Source organism: Phyllobates terribilis, unplaced genomic scaffold, assembly GCF_046119375.1.
Source record: "Phyllobates terribilis strain yellow unplaced genomic scaffold, ASM4611937v1 Scaffold_2__4_contigs__length_985480577, whole genome shotgun sequence".
In the NCBI taxonomy this organism is placed as follows: domain Eukaryota; kingdom Metazoa; phylum Chordata; class Amphibia; order Anura; family Dendrobatidae; genus Phyllobates; species Phyllobates terribilis.
The window spans coordinates 390,367,618-390,382,186 of NW_027362762.1; the positions used below are offsets into that span (position 1 = coordinate 390,367,618).

Genomic DNA, 14,569 nt, shown 5'->3' on the forward strand with positions numbered 1-14,569 from the left:
TGTTCAGACCAGGTTCCTGCAGGGTCATACACAGGAACATATTTTTTAACACATAGGATTGTGAAACTTATTTTTATTCCAATATCTATTTATTAAAATGTACTTTGTTTGTGGGACAACACAACCCCTTTAATCTTATAGAAATGTGGAAGATTCTGAAGGGGGCAGTTCATAGAAGAAAACCCAGCAATATAGCCGAGTTTAAACTGGTTTGTAGGGAGGAATGGGCTAAAATTCCTCTGAGGCCCCCTTCACATGTCTGTGTTTGCAGTATGTATGGTGTCTGCTTTCACACGTACTGCAAACACTGACACTTGGTGGCACACCCATTTAAATCTATGGTGCTGTGCACATGTCAGTGTTTTCACACGGACTGTGTGTCCATGTGCAAAATGCATAGACATGTTCTTTTATTCCCAGTAGCATGTATGAAATGCGTGCCACACACACGCACACGGATGACATCCATGTGCTGTCCGTGTGACACGTACTGGAAAAGAATACAGAATAGAAATTAAAGGGTTTTTTGTTAAAGATGTTGAAATTAGAGATAGATCATTAGCTATGAGGTACACAGAGAGCTTGATAGATAAATAGATGTCTGTGAGATATATAATCAGTGCTTTGTGTGTGCAGCTTACTGTACATGTATTTATCTAATAATTAAAATAATTAAATTATTGCAAAAAATAGTGTGGGGTACCATACGTGTGGAATCTGTGTGGCATTCGTGTGCACCATCAGTGTGACACGTACTGGAATAGAATGCAGAATAGAAATGACAGATGTTTAGGTGTTAGATGTGCAAAGATAGAGAATAGATAAGATAGATAGATTGATAGATAGATAGAAACATGTCCATGAGATACATAATTGGTCCAGTGCATGTGGTTAACTGTACACGTAGTTAGCTAAAAAATAAATAAATAATAATGGCGTGGGGTCCCCCTTGTTTTTCACAACTTATTAAAATGGGAAGGGGCCAATAACCATGGAGCTCTCCAGCCTATTAATATCAGCTCACAGCTGTCTGCTTAGCCTTTACTGGTTATTAAAAATGGGGGACAAAAAAAAAATGACATGGGGTCCCACCTATTTTAATAATGAGCAAAATCTAAGCAGACAACTGTGGCTGATATTAATAGGCTGGGCAGGTCCATGGATATTGGGCCCCTCTCAGCCTAATAAGACCAGCCCTCGGCCGCCCCAGATATGGCGCATCCATTAAATGCACCAATTCTGGAGCTTAGCTTCGGCTCTTCCTGAATCCCTTGTACGTTGGCAATCGGGGTAATGGTTTTGTGGTTGATGTCAGCTGTGTAATGTCCACTGACATCAAGCCCAGGGGTTGGTAATGGAGAGGCATCTGTCAGACACCCCCATTACTAACCCCGTAAAAGAAATAAACACACCCATACAAAAGTCTTTCATTTATAAAAATCACTCCCCAACAATTTCCCTCTTTCCCTCATTTATTACCCCCAAAAAATAATCTACAGCGGTCTGCTGTAATCCATATGGAGGTCCCACGACAATCCCCATCTTCTTCCCAGTGTATGGAGCCCCTTTCAGAGAAAAAAGCTCCATAGACTGGAGCAGCAGCCAATGCCAGTTCTCATGCTGCGCAGTGCGAGAACCCGGCTGCTCAGACGAGTGGTGACGTCAGTAAGGTTACCGCAGTTCTTACCCTGAACTGCGGTAACCATACAGACATCAACTTTCACAGCGTGAGAACTTACTGCCTGTTCTCACACTGCGCAGTAAGTTCTCACACTATAAACAGAAACGTCAGTAAGATTACTGCAGTTCACAGCTGCCGGGTCTCATGTTGTGCAGCGCGAGAATCGGAATGATGAGCGGTGATGTCAGTAAGGTAACCGCAGTTCACAGCCTCTGAGTCACACAGGGAGCAGCGTAAGATCTGTAATGATGACCGGTGACTTCACCACCCATCATTCCAGCTCTCGCGCTGTGCAGTGTGAGACCCGGGCGGCTGTGAACTGCAGTAACCTTACTGATGTTACTGCTCGTCAAAGCAGCCAGGTTCTCATGGAGCACAGCATGAGAACTGTCAGTGGCTGCTGCTCCAGTCTATAGAGCTTCGTTCTCTGAATGGGGCTCCACACACTGAATAAAGAAGACGGCGATCGTCGTGGGATCTACGTTTGGACTACAGCGGACCGTGTTGGATTATTTTTATTTTAATAAATGGATGAAAGAGGGAAATTGTCGGGGAGCAACTTTTACAAATAAAGGACTTTTCTGTGTGTGTATTTATTTCTTTTGACTACGGGGTTAGTAATGGGGGAGGCTAGCAGACACCTTTCCATTACTAGACCCAGGGCTTGATGTCAGAGACAGCTATTAACATCAACCCCACAGACCCATTAGCCCGATTGTCACCGCACCAGGTCAATTGGGAAGAACCAAGGCCAAGCGCAAGAATTGGCACATCTAATGGATGCGCCATTTCTGGGGCAGCCGAGGGCCTTTGCTGGTTATTAAAAATAGGGGGGATCCCACATCATTTTTTTTAGGGTCCCACTTTTTAATAACCAGTAAAGGCTAAGCAGACAGCTGTGAGCTGATATTAATAGGCTGGGAAGCTCCATGATTATTGGCCCCTTCCCAGCTTAATAAGACCAGCTGATCGTGCACACGAATGCCACACAGATTCCACTCGAATGGTACATACGGTCACACAGATAGCTGACAGATTGTACACACAGACACTGATATTTAGATGCATTTATTGTGTAATGCAGCGGCTTGCGGCATTACTGTAATGGTCCAGGGTGTGTTTTGGCCGACCATGTACCTCACCCAGGTGACTGGTCACATGACTGTGACATCGCACAGGTCCTGTGCATACAGGTGGTCTGATCACATGACTGTGACATCAGCACAGGTCCTGTGTGTGCACTGGAAGATATATAAACCCTGGTAGTTTTGAGACAGGGTGTGTAAGGTGTGAGGCCTGTTCCCGTGTGTGGGACACCGTTAGCCTGGAGAGGCTTAGTGAGGCTTAGTGAGGCCTAGTGAAGCCTGGTAAAGCCTGAAAGGCAGAGGCTGGATCCTTATGTGTAAGCGATACCAGTAGCCTTGGAGGGCCAGAGGCTTGGAAGGCAAGAGTCCTGGAAGGCAAAGGCTGGATGTTAGGTGAGACAACATACCAGTAGCCTTTGAAGGAACGAGGGCTGGAGACCCACATCTGGGAAGCTGTAAAGCCACAGTGGTGGCAGAGAAAAACTGACTGAAGCAGCTAAAACCCGGCAAAGGTAAAACACTGCATTATATGGACGTTGATATAAGTGACTTTGCTGAAGGCTGTAACTGGAGCCAAGTGGGCCTGTCTGCCACTTGAAAGGCTCCTGGACATTATATGTGTAATATGTCGGCGAGCCACTGAGTTGGACTCGGTGATAAGCAGTAGTGAAGTATAATAAACTGCTGGATTGTGAAATACTGGAAAACGTGGCTGGTGTGCTTTAATTGACCTGGTGCAGTGAGTGTCCCCCAGCATGATGACTAGCGCTGCCTTACAAATGCGACATGAAAATACTGAAAGCAAAGATTAAGATACTATTGCAACTTAAAGACGTGATAATTGGATCATTTTCCTCATTAAAAAAATGACAAAGTCTAATATTGTTTACTCTTTTGTTTGATTTGGCTATCTATATCTACTTTTAGGACTTGTGTGAACATTTGATGTTGTTTTAGGTAAATTGTTGCAGAAATATGGAAAAATTTGAAATGTTCATATACACTTTTTACTGTAATACATAAAGGCAACGGTTAATATGATTTCATTTTCTTCCCACTTTTTTATTGCAGTATTACCAACCTTTAGTAATCATCATTTGCAGCTCCTAATTTAACTGTAGGCATGGTGTAAGTGATATGTTGAAGTAACATTATAGTAGAGGTGTTAATGTCACCACTGTGTGATCATTAAATAATTTACAAACTATCTGATCACTGTGCTCAGATGGCTGTGTCTGTATAAGCAAGTAGTATTTCCCCCATTATACAGGAGTCTAAACATGTCATTTAAAGTTATTTCCTTTTTTATAGTTATAGATTTTAAATGTACAATATAGTCACCTCCCTCATAGACATTATGTTTTTCAAGTGTGAGTGACAATTAGCCTATCAAAAGAAGACCTGCACAAATTAAAGAATCATTTGGCGCGATCAGCGGTTGGCTTCCCCCTGTGCCACTCCAGCTGATTGACAGATCTCTCCCTAATTACACACTTGAGAGAGACCTGTAAATCAACTTAAGCAATGAGGGGAAAAAACGTCCGGCTTTCGCCACAGTGTTTCTGGGTAAAACACACCTACAGTAGCTCCAATCGTGCAGCCAGTCTTTGATTCATGCTGCCCATGGCTCACACAGCATGAATCTAATGATAGGTTCTCTTTAAAGTCTATGGGGATCTGTATAAAACAGATGAAACACGTACAGCAAGCTTTGTACTTCAGTGTTGCAACCGTGTTTCATCTGTTTGTCACTGATCCATTCTTCAAGTTAATAAATTAAAGTTAAATAGTTTACCTTCTTCAGTTTTTAAAAATGGATGATAAAGAAATGGATGCAAAACAGAGGTTGTACAGATGACACATGAGAAAAAAACAGTCCATTTCCCAAGGATGTAAAAATTGTAGCCTTAGTTTAATTATAAGTCAATGAGATATTTCTGATCAATCAACCAAAAGGGACGTGAACGTAAAAAATAATTGTCATATTTTCCAAATCAATAGCACACGTGAAAATAAGTAACTTTGTAATTTATCGTATTATAGAAATTTGCTTCTTTCTCGTCCTAGACTGATCATTCATTCCCAATATTCTCAAGTCAATGGGTAAAATCTGTCTTCAGTAAATTCAGAGGTTCTATGGAGAAATGTAACTGTAGTTTCAGAAATGCTTACAGCAGGATGTCTGTGACTGCTTCTAGCTCCTTCACCTCTCCATACAATTTTAAAAGCACCAGCTGTCATCATGTCCTATCTCCATAATAATAACATTTTTCTTCACAGAATACAGATTTTACCTATGAATTGAGAGTGAAATATCAATCCAGGAGGAGAAAGCAAATTTCTGTAATAAGATATATTACAAAGTTGCTTATTTTCATGAGTACTATTGATTTATGAAATTTAAATTAAAACGATGGTTACTCTTTAAGCATAAGGAATACCAAAAAGCATCTGTTAGCTTTTCTGTATCTATGGCATTTCATATCTGCTCTGCAAAAATGTGATCAGTTTTGTAGAATTACCTTGTTAAAAAAAACAACCGGATAGCAATCTTATATATTTGATAAGCTGGTAACATAAAACCCAGAAGGGCTCACTGTGAAATATATTGGTGCTATATGTACCGTAAATGTATGCGGACATAAATTGATTCGGGGTGTATGGTATCAACTTATTGGTATCTGAAAGTATCAGACAAATAACAGTGATAGAGAAAGGAGTGCACAAGAGGCTAGGAGAAAAATGTAAAGCTAATGGTGCCACCACACAAAAAAATGAGACAAAGGACAATAGAATTATTTGTATTGTTAACAATAGAAATACATTATATCTGATTTAATAAAAATAAAATGCAGAAACCTCATAAAATATTTATCATTTCAACATTGACAACCTTTTCTATTTATTCAAAATAATAGTGTCCAAGTATTGAAGACTGGATCTAACTTACAGACTTTTGTTTAATCTAAGCTGTTATGAAGGTGTAATATATCGTAGTTATAAATACTTTACAAATTCAGTACATGGTCCAGAAAATAGATTGACATGGACATTCATTTCACTTACAAAAAGGTCTTAAAAACCTTGATAACCTGAACATGAACTGGAAGCTGAAAAGTCACATACCCATCTGTCCAATCTTCAAACACATTGTTATTGTTCAACAAGCTCATTTTTGCACAGGATCGGAGATTTGGCCCCATAACATTGGGACTAGATTGCATTCTATAGGGTTTGTGCTGCCTAGCCGAATTTACATAACACAAGACTGGTAAAATGAAGCTTACCTGGGGCATCAAATCCAGCTGTCAGAGCAGAAGCCGGCTGCATCCTGCCAGAGATGAGGACTCCAACTGATCACATTAACAGCAGCCTTACTCTGTTATAAGCTATCCCTCCAAAGCTGCAACTCATCCAGCCCTGCACAGTGTAGACACTGTCTGCCTACACATAGCTCAATGTGACCTGCTGGGGAGACAGGTGTGATATGTGGCCGAGGGCGATGATGCCTGCTTCTCTTATTACATCTCCGCTAACTGAATTTTCTAGTCCTTTTCATTACTTTCTGGTACAATTTTCTCAAAGTTTATTTCTTCATGTATTTAAATGCAAATCATTTTAGCAAATATTATATGATAGGGAAGAATACTATTTGTAGATATGTTATTAATAACTGATCATATTCCACAATACCTAACATCATTGTTTAGGTTTAGAGACAAGGGGTTTTCAGGGAACAGAGTTTTTCATCCCATGGGCTAGCGCTTTGTTAAAATAATAAAAAGAGGAAATCTGCACAAATGCTGCAGACATAATGCATGAATACATGTGGAAATATGCACATGAAATTGTAAAAGAGATTCTAAGCAGAGAGTAGATTTACTGTGATCAATAATAGAGATTTGTGCTTGGTTAAGTACAAAGAAAAAAAAAGGGGTTGGTACCGTGTTAGCCAGTTGAGAAAAGATTGCTCTCAGTGGGAAAAAACAAGATAATCTTGTAGTTATGATACCTTTTAACCCCTTGAGGACCATGGGATGTTCCGTTTTTGCACTTTTGTTTTTTGCTCCCCTTGTTCCCAGAGCCATAGCGTTTTTATTTTTTGGGCAATATGGCCGTGTGTGGGCTTATTTTTTGCGGGACGAGTTGTACTTTTGAACAACATTACTGGTTTTACCATATCGTGTACGGGAAAATGGGAAAAAAAATCCAAGTGCGGTGAAATTGCAAAAAAAGTGCAATACCACAGATGTTTTTTTTTTTTATCTTTTTTACCACGTTCACTGAATGCTAAATCTGACCTGTCATTCTTATTCTCCAGGTCATTACGAGTTCGTAGAGACCAAATATGTATCGGTTCTTTTTTATTTAAGCGATGAAAAGAAAATTCAAAATTTGTTAAAAAAATAAACAAAAAATGGCGCCATTTTCCAAGACCCGTAGCGTCTCCATTTTTCTGGATCTGGGGCTGGGTCAGGACTTATTTTTTGCGTGCTGAGCTGAAGTTTTTATTTATACCAATTTGGCGTAGATCCGATGTTTTGATCGCCCGTTATTGCATTTTATTGCAACGTTGCAGAGGCCAAAAAACTTAATTCTAGCACTTAGAATTTTTTTCTCGTTAAGCCGTTTACCGATCGGATTAATTATTTTTTTATAGTGATAGATCGGGCGATTCTGAACGCGGCGATACCAAATATTTGTATGTGGTTTTTTTTTTATTATTTTATTTTGAATGGGGCGAAAGGGGGGTGATTTAAACTTTTATATTTTTTTAAATTTTTAAAATATTTTTAAAAACATTTTTTTACACTTTTTGCTTGCTTCTATAGTCTCTATAGGAGACTAGAAGCAGCAACTGTCCGATCACCTCTGCTACATAGAGGTGATGAGCAGATCACCTCTATGTAGCAGAAATGCTCCTGTGCTATGAGCGCCGACCACTAGGTGGCACTCATAGCGATCAGTACATGACAACCATTGGAGTCTGCTGCAGACCCAGGGTTGTCATGTCCACCCATCAGTGACCCACGATCACAAGACGGGGTCCCCGATGGGCGGGGTAAGTGACGTGCTTCCGGCGCGGTTCTGTTAAATCAATTTCTGACAGCGGCATTTAACATGTTAACAGCTGCGGGTGGATCGCGATTCCACCCGCGGCTGTTGCGGGCACATGTCAACTGTATAAATTAGCTGACATGTGCCCGGTTCAGTGTGGGCTCAGCGCCGGAGCCTTCGCTGAACAAGGGGGTGACAGCCTGGTGCGTACTATTACGCCCCAGGCTGTAAAGGGGTTAATGGCTAACAAAAATAAGATAAATGATATTACAAGGCAAGCTTTTGAGACAACTTAGGTCTCTTCCTCAGGCATGGTATAACAAAATATATGAACACAAATATATGCACAAAAAAGTAAACTACTTTACTTTTTACTTTTACTACTTTACTCTACTTTTTTTGTGCATATATTTGTGTTTCTTCATATATTTTGTTATACCATGTGTTACACGCACGCCGCCTAAGTTCAGATAGGGGCGAGACCAGTTACATTAATTTGTTGGAATCCTGGGGGAACCGTTACTCATGCCAACCATAGGCTGCAGTTTCTCTCAGGCACACAATAGATTCAATTGCTGACCAGACACATCTGACAAGAGTCTTCATAAACGGTAGAACAGTAACATTTAATGAGGCACAGCCAGTGCAATGCAAATGTCTCTTTGAGCAACAGGCTCCAGTAATAACAGTACAGTCTCCTTTGCAGCACAGCAGTACACAGTCTATTAGCCGGTAGCACAGTACAGCACAGTTTTAATGCATACACAACCACAGGTTTTTCCTTCAAAAGGACTGAATAGTACACAGCATTCTTTATCCTGCATGGAGATGGAGGGGTGGGAAGGGTGTGATGAGGGAGATGATCTCTATGACAGCTTCCTTCCAATCCTTATTTTCCTGGCCGATAATACTCCACACTGTTAGCTCAGGGAGTCTAACTGACCTTTGTTTAGCTTCCCTCCTGACCTGAATTCTGTTCCCTTGACTTCTGTGAGATACAGATCATAAGCCTCCTTTCTCTTTGGCTTCAGTCAGACAGTAAACAACTTCCCCACAATCCCCCTGGGGCTCTGCTAAAACACTCCCCTTCTCCTGTGACTGTGTTAACCCCTCTAGTTGCTGGATGCTTCTGGAGCACAACACTTCCTGTTTCCTGTGCCTGTGTTACTTCTAATAGTTGCTGAATGCTTTTAAAGCAACAGCACTACTTCTGCATGTCACACTTTGCAACAGCACTACTTCTGCATGTAACACATGCCTGAAGAAGTGACCTACCGTATTTTTCGGACCATAAGACGCACCTTTTTCCTCCAAAATTTTGGAGGAAAATGGGGGGTGCGTCTTATAGTCCGAATGTTGGGGGGGTGTATATATATACGGGGTGTGGGGGGAGCGGTAGTGGTGGAGGAGCGGGGCACAGGAGGCAGCAGCTACCCGCTGCAGCCTACACTGTCCCTGCTGCTAAAGAAAATGAATATTCACTGCTCCCCACGCCCATTGAGTGTGCGGAGCACTGAATATTCATGCTCCTTAATAGCGGCACACAGCGGAGCGAAGCGCGGCTCCTGCTGCTGCGGGAATCGCGTGTGCCCGCTGTTAAAGGGCATGAATATTCAACCTCTCTCCACGCCCATGGGAGTGGAGAGGGGTGAATATTCATGCCCTTTAATGAGCAGGCACACGCGATATTCGGCAGCAGCAGGAGCCGCAGGCTCTGCTGTGTGCCGGCTAGGAAGGAGAGTGAAGTCACTGCTCCCCGCGCACACAGACCCGGCGTGGGGAGCAGTGACTTCCGGTGGCTGATCTCTCCATGTGAGCCGCGCATGGCAGTAACGTCATGCGCGGCTCACATGGAGAGATCAGTGCAGGCAGACCGGACGCAGCACTGGAGGAAAGAAGAGAGGTGAGTAGGAGTGTTTATTTTTTTTGTATGTGCATCTTGATGCGGATTAGGGGGACCATGCATACCAGGACAGGGATTAGGGGTGCCATGCATACCAGGACAGGGATGAGGGGTGCCATGCATACCAGGACAGGGATGAGGGGTGCCATGTATACCAGGACAGGGATTAGGGGTGCCATGCATAACAGGATAAAGATGAGGGGGCCATGCATACCAGGACAGGGATGAGGGGTGCAATGCATACCAGGACAGGGATTAGGGGTGCCATGCATAACAGGATATAGATGAGGGGGCCATGCATACCAGGACAGGGATGAGGGGTGCCATGTATACCAGGACAGGGATTAGGGGTGCCATGCATAACAAGATAAAGATGAGGGGGCCATGAATACCAGGACAGGGATGAGGGGTGCCATGCATACCAGGATAGGGGTGAGGGGTGCCATGCATACCAGGATAGGGATAAGGGGTGCCATGCATACCAGGATAGGGATAATGGTTGCCATGCATACCAGGAGGAGAGAAGAGAGGTGAGTAGGAGTGTTTATTTTTTTTGTATGTGTGTCTTGATGTGGATTAGGGGGACCATGCATACCAGGACAGGGATTAGGGGTGCTATGCATACCAGGACAGGGATGAGGGGTGCCATGCATACCAGGACAGGGATGAGGGGTGCCATGCATACCAGGATGGGGATTACTGTGCCATGCATACCAGGATTTGGGATGAGGGGTGCCATGCATACAAGGATAAGGATGAGGGAGACATGCATACCAGGATTGGGGATGAGGGGTGCCATGTATACCAGGATTGGAGATTAGGAGTGCCATGCATACCAGGATGGAGGGGTGCCAGGCATACCAGGATGGGGACCACGTATTAAAGGAAGGGGTGGGCATATATACCAGGATGGGGGATATTGTCAGAATTGGGGGACATTATCACTATACCAGTGTCAGCAGAAGACCCCCTCCCCCTTAAAAGTGCATCATGGCCACATTTTTTGCTTACATTTTTTTTTTAATTATTTTCCTCCTCTAAAACCTAGGTGCGTCTTATGGTCCGGTGCCTCTTATAGTCCAAAAAATATGGTAAGTTGTCTCGAAAGCTTGCCTTGTAACATCATTTAACTTATTTTTGTTAGCCATTAAAAGGTATCATAACTACAAGATTATCTTGTTTTCCCACTGAGAGCAATCTTTGGTTAAGTACACACATACAAAAAAGGGATTGCTTACAGGCTGCAATGGTGACGTCACACAACTACAGTGCACATCACCACTGCACCCAAACTCTGAGGTCAGTGGATCTGTTGATTTTAAATCCAATAGCCAAAAAATACAATTTTAATCAATCCAAAATAAAAGCATAACTTTAAATTGTTAAATTAAAAATATAAGTAACTAGTACAAATCATATGTTAGTGCACATTAAAGTTACACTCTGTTCTTTATTGGTCCTATCTATGTTTAAATGTACCCAAGTGGCTATTGGAGCTGTATACATGGGTATACAGCTCTAACAGTCTCAAATTATATAACTAGCGTTAAGCAAAAGGACTGTGTCCATTATCTAACCATCAGGGATTGTATCCTATTTTGTAATCTCTATTGACCAGAGGAACAAGGAGCTATTAAAATAGAAAAAGAGCTTCCTCAACATGTTTCATCTTTATGGACTTTATTGTGGCAATAAGGAAAATGCAAACCAAAATGGCCGAATAAACTATTTATAACTTCACCAATGCCTTTGTCGATGGCACAAGCTGCAGAGCTTAGTGATTGGCGGCAGCAGTGACGTCATTACTGCATCCTGTAAACCATCACTGGATCTATGACGGAGAGGCAGTGAGGGACCCAGGGAAGTTGAGTAACACTTCTCACTTTTTTTGTTTTATTTTAACCATGCACTGGACAATAGGTTGAAAAATACTTTTCCTCGAAAACCCCTTTATTATAAATTAACTGGCTGCAGTAAATCTATCCCTTACAAAGAAGTTATTTTTACAATTGTTCAATGTCATGTGCAATGTTTCTACAGCATTTGCATAGATTTCCCAATTATATATTGGAGTTTCTGATGCTTGTTTCAGCCAAATACCTTCCCAATAAATTCTTCCTAGATGTGCATTATGATATTTGCAATGAAACTTGTTAAACTCTTTAAAGATATAGTATTCATTTTATGGAATGTTCACTGGTAACATAAAAGTCATAATGCCAGAAGCTTTCATGTGTAAATGAATATAAACTATATAGAATCAAGTTTATTAGTCCTGTAAAAGTGATTCTTATTGCAGATGACTTTCTCTTGGATACTCTTGTAATTTCACAGTATGAATGGATGGATGAGCAGCTGCAGGTGAGTACAGTTCAATGTCACCTTATTGTGCCTAAATTGAACAAAGAAGCTGTAGTATGTGCTGGATTTTTCACACAATTCTCCAGATATTAAAGAAGTTTCCCCCCCAGTTATATTTTTTTTTATTAAATGTGTGCACATATACAATACATATGTAGTGTAATGTGAGTGTATTAATTTACTCGCCTACCGCCGCTCTCTCCGCTGTCCAGTGCCATTCTTCTCATTGACACTGTAACTAAGAAGAGGAGAAGAATGGCACTGGACAACGGAGAGAGCAGCAGTAGGTGAGTATATTAATACATTCACACTACATTACATACGTATACATAGACACATTTAATAAAAAAATATAACTAGGAGTACTTCTTTAATGATTGCTCACATGAATAAATAGATAGATAGATACTATCGATCTAATATCTGTCTATCTATGTATAGATCGCTTAAAGTCGCTATTATATGTGGCTCATTTATTGTGTTTTCCAATGACTTCTACTTGGCTTTTATTCTGTGATGGAAATTACATTGTCCACGTTTGACTTTCCTTTACTCATGATAGTTAAATTCAAAATTGTACACGTGAGGACATTGCATCATTGGCTGTTAAAACAATTTTACTTTCCTTGTGTATGGAGTTCTCCATGAAGATACAGTCATATGAAAGTTTGGGCACCCCTATTAATCTTAAGCTTAATGTTTTATAAAAATTGGTGTTTTTGCAACAGCTATTTCAGTTTGATATATGTAATAACTGTTGGACACAGTAATGTTTCTGCCTTGAAATGAGGTTTATTGTACTAACAGAAAATGTGCAATCTGTATTCAAACAAAATTTGACAGGTGCATAAATATGGGCACCTCACCAGAAAAGTGACATTAATATTTAGTAGATCCTCCTTTTGCAAAAATAACAGCCTCTAGTCGCTTCCTGTAGCTTTTAATGAGTTCCTGGATCCTGGATGAAGGTATTTTTGACCATTCCTCTTTACAAAACAATTCCAGTTCAGTTAAGTTTGATGGTCGCCGAGCATGGACAGCCCTCTTCAAATGATCCCACAGATGTTCAATGATATTCAGGTCTGGGGACTGGGATGGCCATTCCAGAACATTGTAATTGTTCCTCTGCATGAATGAATGCCTGAGTAGATTTGGAGCGGTGTTTTGGATCATTGTCTTGCTGAAAGATCCATCCCCTGCGTAACTTCAACTTTATCACTGATTCTTGAAAATGATTGTCAAGAATCTGCTGATACTGAGTGGAATCCATGCGTCCCTCAACTTTAACAAGATTCCCGGTGCCGGCATTGGCCACACAGCCCCAAAGCATGATGGAACCTCCACCAAATTTTACTGTGGGTAGCAAGTGTTTTTCTTGGAATGCTGTGTTTTTTTGCCACCATGCATAACGCCTTTTTGTATGACCAAACAACTCAATCTTGGTTTCATCAGTCCATAGGACCTTCTTCCAAAAAGAAATTGGCTTCTCCAAATGTGCTTTTGCATACCTCAGCCGACTCTGTTTGTGGCGTGCTTGCAGAAACGGCTTCTTTCGCATCACTCTCCCATACAGCTTCTCCTTGTGCAAAGTGCGTTGTATAGTTGACCGATGCACAGTGACACCATCTGCAGCAAGTTGATGCTGCAGCTCTCTGGAGGTGGTCTGAGGATTGTCCTTGACTGATCTCACCATTCTTCTTCTCTGCCTTTCTGAAGTTTTTCTTGGCCTGCCACTTCTGGCCTTAACAAGAACTGTCCCTGTGTTCTTCCATTTCCTTACTATGTTCCTCACAGTGGAAACTGACAGTTTAAATCTCTGAGACAGCTTTTTGTATCCTTCCCCTGAACAACTATGTTGAATAATCTTTGTTTTCAGATCATTTGACAGTTGTTTTGAGGAGCCCATGATGGCACTCTTCAGTGGATCTTCAAACAGGAGAACAACTTGCAAGTGGCCACTTTAAGTAGCTTTTCTCATGATTGCATACACCTGGCTATGAAGTTCAAAGCTCAATGAGGTTACAAAACCCAAAAAAGTGCTTTAGTAAGTCAGTAAAAAGTAGGTAGGAGTATTTAAAACAAGAAAATGATAAGGGTGCCCATACTTATGCACCTGTCAAATTTTGTTTGAATGCAGATTGCACATTTTCTGTTAGTACAATAAACCTCATTTCAAGGCAGAAACATTACTGTGTCCAACAGTTATTACATATATCAAACTGAAATAGCTGTTGCAAAAACACCAATTTTTAGAAAACATTAAGCTTAAGAATAATAGGGGTGCCCAAACTTTTTCATATGACTGTATAATTATGTACAGTATGTCTCTCCTAAAATATTACTCAGTAGCAGTGTAATATAATTTCTTAGTAGCCACTGTACTTGAAGTCTAGCACGAAGCATTAGGTCTAAAGAACTGAAGAATTGTCCTTGAAGGTCATTTGGATTATGTGGATGATTTTACATTCTCTGTTTTTGTTT

At 41.2% G+C, this 14,569-nt stretch overlaps 1 protein-coding gene across 1 annotated transcript in view; it reads right to left on the reverse strand.

Annotated features, from left to right (window-relative positions):
• TMEM255B (transmembrane protein 255B) overlaps positions 1–6,119 on the reverse strand; it is a 163,890-nt gene extending 157,771 nt beyond the window's left edge. Inside the window, exon 1 of the mRNA XM_073670528.1 lies at positions 6,054–6,119. Within this exon, the coding sequence (XP_073526629.1) occupies positions 6,054–6,096 (43 nt within the window). The 5' untranslated portion in view covers positions 6,097–6,119. The remainder of the gene's footprint in view (positions 1–6,053) is intronic.
• Positions 6,120–14,569: the final 8,450 nt, after the last annotated feature.